The sequence below is a fragment of the Xiphophorus maculatus genome, chromosome 3 (genome assembly GCF_002775205.1).
Source record: "Xiphophorus maculatus strain JP 163 A chromosome 3, X_maculatus-5.0-male, whole genome shotgun sequence".
In the NCBI taxonomy this organism is placed as follows: domain Eukaryota; kingdom Metazoa; phylum Chordata; class Actinopteri; order Cyprinodontiformes; family Poeciliidae; genus Xiphophorus; species Xiphophorus maculatus.
In genome coordinates this window covers 9,196,953-9,213,884 of record NC_036445.1, presented here as the reverse complement: position 1 = coordinate 9,213,884, position 16,932 = coordinate 9,196,953, and the positions used below count along the sequence as shown (strand labels likewise).

The 16,932-nt window shown below is 37.2% G+C and overlaps 1 protein-coding gene across 1 annotated transcript; it reads left to right on the top strand.

Annotated features, from left to right (window-relative positions):
* The first annotated feature begins 1,641 nt into the window (after window positions 1-1,641).
* On the top strand, window positions 1,642-8,999 carry LOC102237165 (cortexin-3-like). The gene is made up of 2 exons (XM_005799439.2): window positions 1,642-1,974; window positions 6,525-8,999. Exon 2 carries the CDS (start codon window positions 6,603-6,605, stop codon window positions 6,852-6,854), a length of 252 nt encoding a protein of 83 aa, XP_005799496.1. The 5' UTR covers window positions 1,642-1,974; window positions 6,525-6,602; the 3' UTR covers window positions 6,855-8,999.
* Window positions 9,000-16,932: the final 7,933 nt, after the last annotated feature.

Genomic DNA, 16,932 nt, shown 5'->3' with positions numbered 1-16,932 from the left:
GATGTGTTTCACTTAGTGAGTTTCAGATGAGCCTATGAATAACGGTAATCACTGTGTAAAGTGATTAATGTGGAGTTTAAAGGTTTATTGAAGTATATTTAAATCTTATTTATCATCAACTTCTGGTTAAAGTATTCCCCATTAAATTACTCCTTAAAAATATGAATTATTATTAATACTAGCCAGTCAGTTGCAATAAATGCCAAGGTGATCTTAGTTTAAACATTAAGTGTGCCCACATGTAGTTCTCCATTAAGTCCACCAGATGGAGACGCAGTGCTACTGCTGAACACTCACAGTGGATTCCTAAATATTATAACCTCAAACCTTTTTCCAAACTCCTCATCACGGTTAATCTGCACTTCATGAACCAACGCTTCCTCCAAGGTCTCAGCTGTTTCTGTGCCTGCCAGTGGGATGCAGCTGAGTTACATGAAACAAAATACTTTCTTATCTTTCCTTTCTTTTCTTTGTTCTTGTAAGCAAGACACAGACTAACTGCATCCAACCCCACAACCCCAAACCTCCAAAATGTATGTAGAGGCTAATTTTATGTAGCAATAGATGCGAAATGTACACAGAAACATCTTGACATTTCAGGGATATTGCTAGGTCTTCTGTGTTTTGTTTTGTTTTTTGGTGGGGGCAATTCATTCAACTTGACAAAGAGCTCCCCAAGTCTGTTATGAATACACAGAACATATGTAGTGTGTACTGTATTGTTGTGATAGAAGAACCTTAGGGTGCTTGGTGGATTTTTAAAATGAGCATTCAAAATGTTATCCCTGTGCAGGGATAACATTTTGTAATGTTCTTCAACATTTTCCCCTTATTTACACTGCAGGGAAACATAAAGTCATAGAGAAATAATTATAGTTCCTATACACTCTAGCCTGCTAAAAAAAAAATATTGGAAGAATGTCATAGGGAGCTGAATATTAGGATGATGGCAAGGAGGCCTTCTGACCTTAAATACTTAGTGCTCATCACCAAAATAACAGTGAAAACATGTAAAACCTTGGTCAGCAATTCCAAACGTGCCTTGATATTGTAGACCAATCAATATGTTTCCATTGGCTATTGAGAAGGGTAATGAAAACAATTAAGTAGGTCTGGAGAGGATCATTTTATTGCCACCAAATAAATGAAATCAAAATGTTGGTTGGAAATGTTTAGGCACAGTGATGTAGTTGGTAGCACTGTTGCCTTGCAGCAAAAAAGTCCAGGGTTCAGATCCTGGCCTGTTTTTTTTTTTCTGTTCAGAGTTTGCATGTTTTCCTTGTGAATTCATGGGTTCTCTCCTCCGGGTACTTCAGCTTTCTCTCATAGTCCAAAAACATGACTGCTACGTGTGTATGTCCAGGGTGTAACCTGCCTCTCAGCCAATGATCGCTGGATATGAGCCCCCTTATGCTCCAAGAGTTAAGTATAGATAATACAAGGATGAAACTGTATCATTTCTTGTGTGAGATTTTACTACTGTAGTAACATGGTAATGCATCTACTGTATTTTTACACACCTGTGTTAATGTATGTGTGTGGAACTGTACATTATCATACATCTCCCACTCAGTTTAACCATGACCACACCTCTAACTTATCCACTTGCAGCATCCATACCCTACCTGGAGGATTGCTATGGCAACAGGTTGCCAGTAGCGACAGGGTACTTCCGTGACCATGTTACTGTGGCGATGAGCGGCGCGCCAGGAGAGAGAGGGGCGTGAAAAAACCTCCATCGCGGAGCAGTGAAGGGTGAGGTCTGCCGGGCTCAGTCAGCATAGACAGAAAAAAAAAATACCCAGAGTCAGGCTTTGTTTTCTGCCATGAACTGAGGAGCCCCGCGGTCTGCCGGGACGCATCTGTTTGCTACTGCCTCTTGTTTCGGTGAAGGAAGCTGAAGGATACCGTCGCATCCACCGGAATGGAGACCTGCCGCTGACGGAGACTGTGGAGCTCCCCTGATAACAACAGGTTAGTGTTTGGACTCGGTCACTTTCTCCTGCATCTTCTATGGCTTCTACTGATACTGGAGGCATTTTAACGCGGTTTATCACCAAGAAATAGTAGATTTAAAGTGTGGAAGGTTTACCGGTTGCAGGAAAAGAAACGGAATTTGGACACGTTTCTAATTGCATGCACGTGCACAGCGAGGAGCCCCGCTGTGTTGAACCCAAAGGTGGATTTTTATATTTTACAGCTAGATTATTACAACATGCTCGTAGCTAAATAAAGAGCATTTGGCAATATTGAAATGGCGACATCACTGTGCTGAGACTCAATCAGTAAATCGGTGGGTGTGTCTACCTATTATCACACTTATGTTCCTTATATTTAGATGTATTAACAACAAATTAGACCCCATTAGTATGAAAACACACAGCCATTTGATTGAAAATAGCCCATTCTCTTATTCACTAATGTAAAACAATATGCATAAATGCTTTATATCAGCAGTGTAGAAATGCAAAGTCTGAGAATAAAATTGTAATTTTGGTAATATGTATTATTAAAAATGAATATACCATGTCTGTTCATTTTTTCAGTAGATTAATGATAAAAGACAAACAGAAATGATTTTTCTCAAAGCTTAGTGATTCTATTACCCTTTTCGTTTCCCTCTACACAAACACCTTTTGAATTCTTTATAACCTTATTTATGGCAAACACAGACAGTGCCTGCAGCTTACATCAACATTCCAAAAATAACCTGCTTGTTTTTCTAAATTTAGCTCAGTATTTTTGTCACATTGAGTCTAGACTGACATCTTTACCAGGCAATTGATTTGCTATTGAACTAAAATAACTCATTCTGGTGAATTGTTTCTAAAACCTGACATACCGTAGTGTATTTGAGTCTTTTTCATCCTGTGACTATTTTTGGAAATAGTCACAGAAAGCATTTGCTGATGAGCAGAGACAGATGATATACCCTTTTTCAGATGGTTTCTCTCTTTTTTGAATCGTCACTGGGAGCTTAACCATTTTTTCTCCAGAAAAATGCTGTCAAGAAATGATCCCAAACTCGAAGTACTTAGTCATGGAGTCACTGATCAAATAAATGCTGCAAGGCTTTGAAGTGAATTACATAACCTTGTAACAAATAGCTGACTGGTTTCTGGCCTATAGTGATAATACTCTGTAACCTGGCTGCGTCATTGGAGGACAAACCGATGATAATATGACAGTAAACACTGGTGGAATATCAATTGGCCAATGAAAAACTATCTTGTTGCTCACCATTTTTTCCTCAGTAAAAGCAATGAATCTCTGTAGTCCAATATCATTTTTGAGCTTTAAGTGTGATGGATTACAGGCTGCTGATCAATGAGGCAGGGCTGGGATTTTCTCAATCTGTGTCTCTCTTGTGAGTTGCAGAAAGACCCCACCACCATCACCACTCCTCCTCTAAGGCAGGAGGAGACAGCTCCTCTTGTCACTTTGAGTTGTCTCATAACACATTCAGCGTTTCTCCCAAGTGATTGTCAGTGTCTGAGACGGCTCTCCATGCTTACTGAAGCATATCCAAAGGACACAACCCAAAACAAAAAAAAGGGAAAAAAGGATGGGAATTTTGGTTATGTAAACGTTACCCAGAAACATTTGCACTGCCGTGACAAATCTCAAAATGACATGGAGGAGAAAAAGATCTAAGCATGTCACGCTATATATTAAATGCAACCAAAAAAAAAAATATTGTTATTTTATTCTTACAATCCTGAAGCACCTCAACTGAATCCTCTTAAATCTCTGCTTTGACCTCTGCCGACTTCACAATCTGAAGCCTTGACATTAGCCTGTGTCCCTTGAAGAGACTCCTGTTCTTTCCGACACCCTGCCTTCATACGTCTTCACAACATTGCCTTTCCATTATGCCATTTACAATCATTCTTACAGAGTTGAACTGAGAAATAGTTTCTAATTGAGTTCAGCAGATGCGCAGTTTCAGCAACTGTTTGCTAATTGCTGCTGCCACTAGTCTGGAGGAGCTTTGTGTAATTAGGTAGTATGACAAGTGTTTAGGCTCCCCTAAATTACAGATTCAAAAATTTCTCAAACATGCATGAAAGAATCAAAGTTTAGGTAATAAAATGTTATCATGACATACAGGTAAGAAAAATGATTTTACATAATACCTCCTCCTATAAAGAACTACCTAATTTCTAAGCAAATTATACACAAACAAAAAAGTCTATCATTATCATAATTTACCAGTCAGATACTTCATAATAAGCAATAAATAATAACAAAAAAACATATATATTTGGGTATTGTCTTACAAGGTTTTAATAGACAGTATTTACAGATTCTCTTGCTTTTCAGATGAATTCTGTTTTCAGCAACATTTTCTCTCTCCGGCCATTTTCTCAGCTAGAGAAACAGCCTTAAATGGATCCACTTACTGTTGTGAAATTGATTGAACTACCCTGCCTCGCCTATAGAAAAGGAAAACAGCTGTTTTCTTGTCAAAGTTTTTGTTTGACCCCATGCTGTTTGAACAAATGATGCACCCAGCTGCCTGCCAAAATCACTAGGAGAAAAGAAATGTTGCGCTTGCCGTTATACTCATACGAACACCCACTTCTAGGCTTCAAGATCAGTAGCAGTCTGCATATTTTAACCACATAAAAAGTGATTCTACATTATTATTCACATTGGCTAAATATGAAAAATCTATGTAACCTCCAGGTGTAAAGTTAAACTAATGTTAAAATGACTCGCATTACTTGTAATAGTAAGTAGAAATCATCATCTGTGGTCTTCAAAAATAAAAATACAAGCAACCTTACATCTGCTATATTAATTCATATCTAATTTAAAGTTGTAGTACGGTGAAATCAGTATTTTTTCTTTACCCGTGGCTATCTTCTGATTAACAGTCAAATACAGTACTGGGTTGGTGGTTATGTAATAATATAAATGATGGATGTACCCCTTCATTTAAATCTGTAACTGATGCAGATGAGCCTTAAAGGGATAATCTATTTTTTTCATTGGAGTTGTTTGAAGTACTTGTGATTGGGCGTATGAGCCGTAGGAGCAGTCAGAGCAGTCAGAGCAGTCTCAGTTTGGATAAGAACAGAGGATTTGCAGTGATGAAACCAAGGGAGCAGTTCCTCGGAGTGAAAAACAGCTGGAACTTCTAAAATGTCACGACTGTAAGAGAGAAAGGATAACACTGTCATGTAATGCAAAAACTGATTTCTTTCTATAACTATGATAAAGAACTGGAGTTTTAACATGGCAAATATAGGGCTAACCACAAATAAAATTGTTGAAGTTTTCACTTCACTTCAGTTTTTCTCCTTTACATATGTCTGTCATTCTTTAAACTAATCAAGCTTACTAGGATATATAATTCAATTAAACATTTCCTTTAACTATCAACACTATCACATATGTCTACAAAATAAATCTAAAGTTAAAGCGAAATATAAAAATATATTATTTGATCAGTAAAGCCAGTTTTAACAAGCATAATTTAATTAACTAAATGCCTAGTTTTGAGGCTTAGTAAAGATAATATTCATTTGGTAAACCAGACATTGGGAAAGCATTCACTCAGTTTGCGCCCTCTGCAATTTTGCAACCACATGTTGGAATTTATTACCATAAATCATAGTTTCAATCATAGTTTGATTCATAATTTCCCAAAGTAAGTACAAAATGACGAACCCCCACTTTACGGTGACAGTTTGGTCTAATGGTTAAATCCCAATCAAATTATTGTTTAAGGTTTTTAAGTAATATGGAGAAAATTTACAACAAACCCAAATATTAAGTCAATGTTTCTCAGTATTTTGATTTGTTCTGTGAAGGAGAAACAAAATAACATAAAGAGGCACTGTCACTAAACAAAAGTTAGTATGACAGTCCAAAGTCAACTTTTGTGATAAAAATTGTAGTTAATGAGCCACAACCCATTAAAGATTTATATATCTATATTAGGTTTGCAATATTTGACTCTGCAACTGTTCACTGCATCTGCTTGATAATCTGTCCTTCATCCTCCTGCTGTAAACCTACCTGGAATCATGCTTCATTGATGCAACCTTGTCTGGGGAGAAATTCATTTTTCCTCATACCTGCCTGTGCTCAAAAATAAATGTTTCTCCCGAATTTAAATTGCTGCCGCAGATATGCTGCCTATCAGAGTAACTCACAGAGGACAGGGCGGAAAACGTTCACAATATCAGGCTGCATAATGATGCCAGTGACTTATCTACCTCCAGACCACATTGCCTCCAATAAATGTTGCATAACAAAAACTCCACATTGACAATTCAAACCCCCAGAGCTATTTCGATTTTTATGCTGAGTTGTTGTTATTCACTGATTAAGCTTTGTGGCTGGAGTTCCAAAAATAGACTCATCCATAAGCAAATTCATTCTGGCCTGAGACTCTTTATGTCCATTTGTGAAGTCTAAAAAAGTATTTTTACTTTTTTTTTTGGTTTCACTCTTTCAGCTGTCAAATCTCAGCGGACATAATCTCTAACCTATCTGTTTGCGTTTTCTCACAGGTCTTAACCCGTTGAACTCAAATTTCACTCAGAAATCTTTCAACAAACGACAAAGCGCTGGAGCCGAGACGGTCAAGCATGGATGTGCCCAGGATGGCCGAGGGCCTCTTCAGCAGCACGCTGTCCTCGTCGGGAGGTGGCCACCATGTCCCCTCCTACCTGACGTTGGAGCAGAAGGCTGCCTTTGTCTTTGTGCTGCTGCTCTTCATCTTCCTGGCCCTGCTAATCGTGCGTTGCTTCCGCATCCTGCTCGATCCTTACCGCAGCATGCCCTCATCCAACTGGACAGACCACACTGAAAAGGACACCTTTGATTACCGCATTGTCTGAGGAGCCCAAACAAAATTAGACTGGATTGATACTTACAAAGCACTGCTGCCCTACGTTCGAATGACTGCTGATTCACTTGAAAAATTTTAATTTTTCTGAAAAATTCTCCAAAGGTTCCAGTTGATTATGATTGGTTGTGAAAAGAGTTTAACAGCTTCTCTCTGCCAAATAAGAAAGTTCTGTCAGTTATCACAGGATCCATAGTTTGAAGCGAATCTGTCAACCCGCACACTAAGATGATGAATAAGAACTCGTAAAGGTTCACTAGAAATAGGAACTCAAGTCTGAAACTAAGAGGCAAGTTGCCCTTAAATCGCTAAAACAAAGACTTTGGATTTCAGTTAAACTTGTACTCTAAAGACTTGACTCAGACTTGGACTAGGACTTACCTGAAACAACGTTTATCTCATGTGATCAGGATGAAAGTAGCCTATCAAGTGTAGATCAGCTGAATGTTCTACACATGTTGTCCTTGAAATTAAATATGAATTTATAGTTTTAATGTGGAAAAAATTCTACCCTATGAATTTTCAAAATAAAATTTTTTAACATGTTGAATTGAATATTGCGTAAAAATGTGAAATGCTCAAGGATAATGATTTGAATTCACAACCTAAAGAAGTTCTGTGTTTTAGGCAGATGGTTGCTATGGATCCGGTCAGAAAATTGTACTTTTAGTCATCATAAAATTAAGACATGGCTCAGACTTGACCCTCAAAGACATGACTCGGACCTAGAAAAAATAACTCGTGAACATCTCCAAGGTTCACAATCATGTTTCCCCGCCATCCGTTGTTTTGTGGACTACCTCACTCCTCCGTCTCATGTCTGAAGGTGTTTCCTCACAGTTCACACAGGGTCCAGTGTTTTTTGATATATAAGCCAGATAAATAGTGGCAGTGTTTACATCTGATCACATCCTAAAATTTTTATGGATAATGTAGACAATCAGTGTTTAATATAGCTTAGAGAAATGCAGTGTGACTAGTTTGGGTTGTTGAGGTCATTTTTTAAGAGTATTTTTTAATTTGCAAAGAGGTCCAGAAGACTTTGTGTGATATGATCCATTCAGAAAGGAATTTGATTGCCTTATGTCTTTATTAGAAATAGAAAAGTTCTAAAAAAAATTATAGAGTCATAAAGCAGGTGTCACAATCAGAAAGAAGACATTTTTGGTTGAAAAGTTCCCTTTAATGCTTCGGAACGAATTGAACAGACAGACGCCAGCAATGAGTTATTTACTGTTATGTGTGTGTGTGATAGGAAGAAAAAACTAACCTGTATGTGTCCCTTCAGTTACTGAGGGGTTTTGGTTTCATCGGGTTTAGATGTAAACAACCAAAAGAGGCGTTGAAGTAAAAAAAAATTAAAAAATGACTGTGCTGTAATGTGTGCCTAACTTAAAATATGTTCTAGGTAAAAGAGAGAAAATGGGTTAATATTTTTAATTTTTAATTTTTATTATGTATGTCTGTGTATATGAGTGAGTGCATTTGTGTGTGACGGCCATTAAAAAAAATCTAAACAGCATTTTACTGCCTGCAGTTGGTATATTGACAGTTGGTATGCCAGATCTGCAGAGTGTTGATGTTGAAGATGATGAAGCATTTTCACATCCAACCCTTTACAAACTAATGTTGTGGCTCTTTCTTTGGGCAACTTTTCAACTGTGCGCCTTATAGTGTAGATTGTTTACATTATCGTAGGTAGCAAACACACTGGAGACTCTATTGCAACAGTGTCTTTGCTCTTCACAGATGTCATATAACTTGCTAAAAAAATGACTGGAAAAAAACTTTTAAAAAACTCTTGTCCCTGGTTGGACACAAAGTGAGCTGTGATCCTTTTGAGGAAATGTGATGTTCTTGTGGTCTGATGTGGCCTTTTACTGCAAAACGCAGATGTCGCAATGTTGTGCTGAGGTGAGTTTCTCTGACTCTCTCTCTCTTTTATTTTTCCTTTGCACGTATATTCTGCAGAGTATCCTGTCCATGCATGATAAATGGTGAAGTGCTTTAATCCTGACGTTGTAGTTGTGGGTCAGTTGCTCAAGTAGGCTTTTTTCTGTCTGTTCTGGAGCCTTTTGTTTCGATCTGTTTCTTTGCCTTGAGCTGCTCTTCTTTTTGTAATAAAAATGATCAGAGTCCACAACGAGCTGTTTTATGTCTTTTATTTGATCATGTTAATAAACCAGGGTGTAAAAGTTGGTTTTGTTAAGAACAAACACGTGGAATGGGGCGACGAAATGGTTCTTTGAATCCTTCCTGACCTTTACAAGGCAGTATCTGCCCAAGGCTCACACCTTTTTTTCCATATTATCAGGGTTTGGCAGGGGTAGCCGGCAGGTGTCTCGATTGTTTTGCTATGAGACCAGACACTTTGTGTGGATACAAACACAAACACAGAGCGGTCTTCAGGCTCCAGATCCAGGAACTCTCCTTTGAGCAAAAACTCTTCAGAAAAATGTGCAGAATAATAATTTCCTCTCTAACAATCTGCATATGCTGATGTGCACACCTGCAAAGGCCCCTGCATCATTTCTTATCTTATGTAGAACATAGTTTTCCTCTGCAAGAGAATTTGTGAATCTTTTAGATTGCTTCGTAATGCTGCAGATATCACGCTTCCACCACTTCTTATTTATTTATTTTTTCAAGGCAGAGCAGAGGAACAGATGTGGATCAGAATTTTAAGTAATGCGCAGTCTGTGCTTTTTGGATTGTTAAGTAAGAGACAATATCTTTACTAAAGCCTCGGTGTTTTTAAAAGTCAGAATAGTGAAAGAAACATCATCAATAATTGATAATTGATTGTACTGTGACGTTAAAATTAAACATTTATTGTATAGTTACAAACACACCTTCTTTGACCTGTTTTTATCTGGCAGGAGGGGATAGTTTGTTTTAAATAAGGAGTCATTTAAGTGCAGTTTATTTTGTGATTCCAGTTCACAAAAAAAATAAACTAAAGGCGGTTTATGAGACGAACTGGTTCTAATCGTATTTATCAATTAGTCAGATTGAATCCAGGTTACAGCACCATATATAATCCAGTTGACAATTTAATATAATTTTTGAACAATTATTTAAAACAGAGTTGCTTGGGTGTAGAACAGCTGGCTGCGTTCCCACTTTGAATCCAATTCCTTTCTGGGGATAATCAGGAGGGTTGCGCCAGAAAGGGCATCCGACGCAAAACATCTGCTAATTCTGTGTGCACACAGCTGTGAAAAGTGAGATGCTGCTGAAAGGATAACAACAACCTCAGGAAGATTTCAGTAACATTGAGTCATGCTGATCAGAAAACCATGCTGGGCAAGCAACAGGCGACAGTAGAAAGTAAACACTTAACTTAACAGGAAGAAGTCTCCACCAGAACCAGGCTTGAGAGAATTTATCTGTCGTAGGGATAGCAGAAAATAAACACACCTGGAGTACTTTCTATGCAGAAACTACCAGAGTACACAAATAACACAATGCAGAAATACTTTCTATGGAACGAAAAAGTAAATATAGCATGAAAGTAGTGGAAGCTATAGCTGTGTTATTGGCTTAACCAGGGAATAAAATAAAACTAAACACAAATGCATTGAGCTAAGGAGATATTCTATAGACAGAGCTGAAGAAGATAAAGTTGATGCCTCAAATCATTCAAGGAAAGACATGCAGCTTAATGTAAAAGTTCAGGGCAAGGAGTACCTTCAATAGAAATAAAAACGGAACACAAAGTTTAAAGCTGCATCATTTCCTTAATAATAAAGGATTTTTGACTGCTCAGATGTTTAATTATGAGAAGAAAATATATAAAATTTACCCTGGATTTAATATTAAATGGTTATGTTATCATTTACTTAGCTAAGACGTTGAAATAATCTGGCAATAAACAAAATGCTATCAGTTTTCATCAAATCTCTGCGCAATCAAACATAGGTTTTGTTTTTAGCATCCTCCACAGGGGGTTTGAAATTCTGATCATTTCAGCTGATACCCAAAATAGAGGCTTATCTTTCGGGAATGAAAGCGCTCATTTGTCGTCCCTAAAATCTCATTAGCTCGTGCCAAATAAACATTCTAATCCCTTCTAAACACACCCTTAACCAGCAAGTGGAAGCAGCAGGAGGGAACACGAGCCATTATGGATCAATAGCACAGTCATGCTTTCTGCAACATGACTCACAATAAAGAAAGCGAATGGTAATTAAATTATTTTTTTTGTCTTCGCTGTGCACGCTCAGATGCCTTATGCCAAATTTATTCCCTCCCAAACTCCTCATTTCACTATTCAGCCTTCATTCAATTTAATGCTGTCTGAACAGGTTGGAAGGGATTGTTCCCCTGTGAATGTTGAGTTGCTGTACAGGATGACATAAGGGAGGGAGTATTGATATTGGATAATGGATTTCTGCAAGGATTCCTTTATATTCTCGTGTGTTGATGACTTTTCTGTCACATCCTTCTTTGACAAATAGTGTGAAAACTTATAGGACATTCGTAGAAAAAATAAGGACCCTGCAGGGTTTTCAGAGGAAGGTCTTAGTATTGCGGATGTCAAAGACAAAGAGAGTCACTTTGCATTCACAAAGACAAGCTTTAACTCAAATACTTTAAAACATAATATCCAAGTTAATGCCACTTAGTATGTTTTGACAACACATTTTGGATATTTTTCTCATTTAGAGTGCCATTTTTTTAAGAGATAACCACAAATTCTCATCTCAGTCTGGTATTGCTGATGTAACTGCTATCTGCAGCAGCAGATTGTGGAAATATATGACATTCTGTGGTCACACTGAGGGCTCTTTATATCAACTTAATGACTTAATAAAGGGAACTGCGTAGATGATCTCTGGGGAATATTTTAACATTTGCCTTCACAGATGTAGCCTCTCTGGAATAATGTTCAGAAGCTGGAAGACGGAACTGAGTGTGAAGTGGTGAGGATGACAGTCAGATCCTTTAAGACCATCGATCTGAACTGGGAAAAGAGAGACCGCTCCCTCTGTGCTGGTTTCAGATGGATTTCTGTGTATTCTGTGTTTAAGCATCACGGGCCCCTCTTCAGTTACTGATGTTAGGGTGAGACATGAGATAGAGAGAGGATTACTATGTGAAGTAATACAACATCTGCTCCAGTTTCTCATATTGAAGAATGATCCAAGCTGAAACATGAATGTATCTTTCAGATACAAAAAAGCAGCATAAAATAACTAGCTGCTGTATTTGATCAGAATGACTGCAGACTTTAGTTGTTTTTATGCACGTCCTGCTGGAAGGAGACCCTGAGGCAGACCCAGTACCTGCTGGAGAAGCTGTAATCTATATTCCGTCTGTACTGGAAATTCACTGTGATTCCTCGGAATGGTTTGGAAAATGTTGCTGATGGGAAGGAGTGATGGGGGTTACCATATTGCAGATCCTTGTTTCCTGGAGATTTTAGACTTTATAACCAGCACTGCTTCCAAACAAAAGTGCTTATTCTCCTGCTTGCCTTTACACAAATACTTGTACTGCTTTTTGCTCATTTTAAATAACATTTATGCACTGATACTCTGTATTTTAGATAGTCTGTTATACACATGTACATGTAAGAGACACACCTTGTGATTTCAAATGAGCAGCTAAGTGGTGGGGTTATCAAAATATGACATTTGGACTATTTTTGCTTTTGAGATGATTCTAAAGACTACAGATATCATTTGATCTCCTCCGGCAGGTCGTTTTGTGCCTCTGGGTTCTGATGAACGTGTCGTTTCTCCTGGTCTTTCTTGAACAGCCTGAGGGCCCCCGTCAGGTGACGACAGGCTGTATGTGAGCGCCCACACACGCTTCAGAGCTCTATGACATAGAAAACTGCCATGACATGAACCGCTGTGAAGACTAAAACTCTGACATCAAGTGAGGAAAGCTTGAACAGTTTATCCGGAGCAGATGAAACAGCAGAACTGCAATCCTGTCGCCGTTGAGCTGTTGGAATTCTGGAGCTGGCCTGTCAGATTCATGTCAGCTACAGTGTTCTCTAATGCTTAAAAACATCTGAGGGAGACAGCTGCTCAGGAACACAGAGCACGTCAGACACCAGCACCGGCTACAACTGAGCCGGTTTTTGCTCACATTTCAAGTCCTCTAATAGAGAGCGGTGGTCTTTAAAGGGTTTGCTTGCAAGAAGATGCTCATTGTTACGAGAGTCATTATTGGTGATCACTTTTTTATGAAGGAAGCTGAAAAAAAGATGCCTTCACTGGCAAGGAAATAGTTATGAGGATATTAAGCATCCATAATAGAGTGTATTGCTGATGAAGGCAATAATTAGCTTTTTAAATCAATCCGACAATGGCACTTCATCTTTTAATTTTGTTCATTCATTTTTAGTCTCTCTAACAATCTCTAACATCTCTTTTTATGCAACTTAGCCACTTTCATAAAGCTTGGAGGAGTCTGAGAAGACAGTATAAAGCAGAGAAGCTGAACCATTTGAGATAATATCAAAAGTTAAATAACAAGTGGCTTATTTCAAGTTTTTAATTATGTCATTATAAGGGAGAATTCCTTAAAAAAATAAATGGAGAAAACAGAAAGATGAAAGCTTAGCAAGAGAAACAACAAAAAGGAATGTTCGAAATCACAATTGTAAAAAAAATACAATTGTGAATACAATTTTATATGTATAGCAGCTATTGTTGTTATACATTGGCTGCTTGAAAATAGCAGATTTTTCCTATGCTATAATTAATATTCTTCATGAAATTAGTCATACTGTAAGTTCACCTATGATAACTTTGGAAAGTATTAATAAGTACTTTGTTGGTGTTTTATGTGATAGCACAGAAACTGGCTGAAATGATGAGCATTTACTTGCATTCACCCTTATAAAAGTAGAATGGTTCCACCAGCTTTTCACATATCAAAACGTTAATTTTTGCCCACTGAAACCTTTAAGTGTGTGAATGACTGAATGTAGTTTAAATCACTTTGGACTGCTCAGACTTGATTAAGCAATAAATAAATGCAGGGCATATGCACACCATTTTTACCATTTATTTTTCTTTGCAAAACAGTTCAATCTTATCCTGATGGTTTGGACAGTATCTGTTAACATCAATATTTCGTTTCTGTTTCGGATTCTGAACTGGACTCAGATCTGGACTTTGACTGGGTCATTCTAACACATGAATATAGCTCTGGCTGTATATTTAGGGTTAGTGTCATGCTGGATTGCGAACCCCTGATTTTGCAGCTATCTGCTTTGCTTCTGGGATTACCATCCATCTTATCAGAAAGATCCCATGAACATGATACTGCCAGGTTCATGGAGACCATGAGTTCAAGGTTTTGTGTGGTGCTAGATTTCCATCATATGCAGTGTTTTGCATGTTGGCCATAACCTTTATATAACTTTCTTTTAAAATAGCTTTCTGCCTGCCATTGTTCTGCAAAGTCTATATTTATATAGTGCAAGACTAATGGCAGCCCTGCCATCAGATTCTTCCTCCTGAGATGTGGATCTTCTCTGATTTATCTTCTTTTCTTCCTCCTGTTTGTGGGCAATTTCCACACATTTTCAGTTGTGCCCGAAGCTTGAAGTGTACATTTTGAAAACAATGTCCCTTTTCTTTTACATAACATTAATATGATTTCTGTGTTGTTATATCAGTTAAAATGTCAATAAGATACACTGAATTTGGTGGTTATTATAAAAAAAATGTTCAAGGGATATGAATAATTGTCCTTCTTTGCATTGCTTAAGATCCAGAAATATTGCACGTTTCATTTTTCAACTTCATATTTCATTAGACAGCTTGTAAGACAGGCTTTCACTTACATTGCTAATGTTTATGCAGTCTAAGCAGAGCTCATCTCACTGCCATAAGTAAAACGCTCCTAAGATAAATTTATTTTAGAGATTGCTCATTGTAATTCATGAAGCCTCAAGTAAAAATATGTGAAATGCTCTGAAAACCTTTTGGCATCTACAGAAAAGGTATGACTGAAAGATTTGTAGAGTGGCTAGAGTGTAGATTTGTAAAATGCCATTTTCCATAATTAGGCAAATACAATATGGGCTTCTGTGAAGAAAGGGTAATGCAATAGATGAATCAATTCATAGTCACGTCATAATAATGTAGATGTTTGTAACAGTCACGAACTGGGATTTTCCAGCCAACTTCCCGGTAAAACAGCCGTGACATCACTAATTGAGATAATATGTAAATATGATAATATTCCTTTGGAGCGAATAATGAGAGTAAATGAGAGTCCATTCTGGTGAGGGTTTTCATTCTTCAAACTGTGTCTTCATTTCATGCTTTCAACTAACTTTTCCCCATTAGTCATAATATTACTGAAGTAAAAGTTAAATGTACGACGTGGTAAAACGACTGCCAAAAGAGTTTTTTTCCAAAAACGTTTCTCGTTTTTCAAGTAAATGTAGCTGAGGAAATTCAGTTACCACCACTGTTGGTTGTGCTAAAAAAACGTGTGTATAGTTTTCAACCATGTTGTTGCACCATTTTTATTTTTTACTTTTTTTCAATCAGATTTAGTTAAAACACACAGTCACAATAAAGATAGAAAAGATTTTAAATTATTTATCATGACGTTGACATTAAGCATAGCAGTGCATAACACTTTTTTCTACTGGTAGTAATGTATGAAATATCAATTCAGAAGTTGCTAACACCAAACTATTGTATGTGGCCTGTTGGCAAAAGCTGTCATCAGTAAGCCTTAATTACTTCTTCTGCATATATACTGTTACAGAGAAGCAAAATTTTAATCTGGTTTGTTATCAAGTTTTGTCTCTTCCTGCATTTCCAACAAAGTCCATTTCCAGTTAATAATGCCTCACTGTAGGGTAACAATAGAAACTGCAGATAAAATATGACAACCAAAATGTGTACATACAATTTGCTTAGTTCATGTGAAATCAGTTTGGGGCAAAAATCACAATTCATAAGACATGTTTTCTATGCTTCCAAAACAAAACCAAAATATCTGGATAGAACATTAAAAAAAACACTAAACATGATGGAAACATATTTTGTTTTCAGCACCTCAAGGCAATTGCCAGGTCTATAATAATCTTGAATTTGTTGTGATTTCAATCTCACATTGTCTGGCACATTAGAATTTAGACTTAATTCCAATAAAAATGTCACTTTTTCCATGTTACAAACGATGTGCTCAAATCATGGAACTTTGGTAGATGAAAGTTAAAGTATTTTGCACTTCTCACAATGATTCCTTCCTTCATTTCACCTTTTCTCTCCCTAAACTAAGTCTCTCATTCAAATTTTTGCATTGTGAAACTCTAGTGTGTGAATTGACCAAGCAGATGGGGAAAGAGGAAACAAAGGTCACAAGTTTGATTCCAAGAAAAGATAAGGTGTGTCAGTGAACTGACGTGACGTCTGTTGAAGTGTCCTTGAGCCCAACACACAGCTCCTATCTTCACAATATGGGTCACCCTGGATAAGAAAGGATGAAGTGCTCTTACAGTAATTGCTTCGTGATTATCTTTGGTGGGACAATTCACCGCTACTGTGTAATCAGAGGGCCATCTTCACACATCCTGGCAGTAATATGGTGAGGACAAAGAAGAATTGAAAGTAAAGTTTCATTGCACTATCTGTAATATCTGTACTGCATGATACTTTCATACAGTGTATGAAGAGACACAGAACATTTCTTTACTGTCAGATTTTTCCTGCTTAAAGGAAGCCTGGATTACAAAAATATTTCTATTTACCAGGATAATTAGCAAGATAATTTATTGCTTACTGGAGATGTTTGACATTGGATAATGAGACTACCTTACCTGCTTCATTCAATGTCTAAACAACATATTTTACTTTTTTGCTAGGGTTGCAAAGCATGTCTGTCTTTGCTACTGCTGTAAAAATACATTGATTTGATTTGATTTTTTTTTTAAAGAGACAGTGCAGTTTAATACAACACATGAAAATTCGCTAGTTTAAAAAGCCAGAAAAGGCAAAAATAATTTTTTTCATAGATCATCTTTACAAAGGTTAACTAGAATTTGGATTGGGAATGAGTCTAGTTACAATAAATTACTGCATTTT

Excerpts from the sequence above, each read along its gene's own strand:
- LOC102237165 (XM_005799439.2), top strand. The coding sequence starts at position 6,603 with ATGGATGTGCCCAGGATGGCCGAGGGCCTCTTCAGCAGCACGCTGTCC.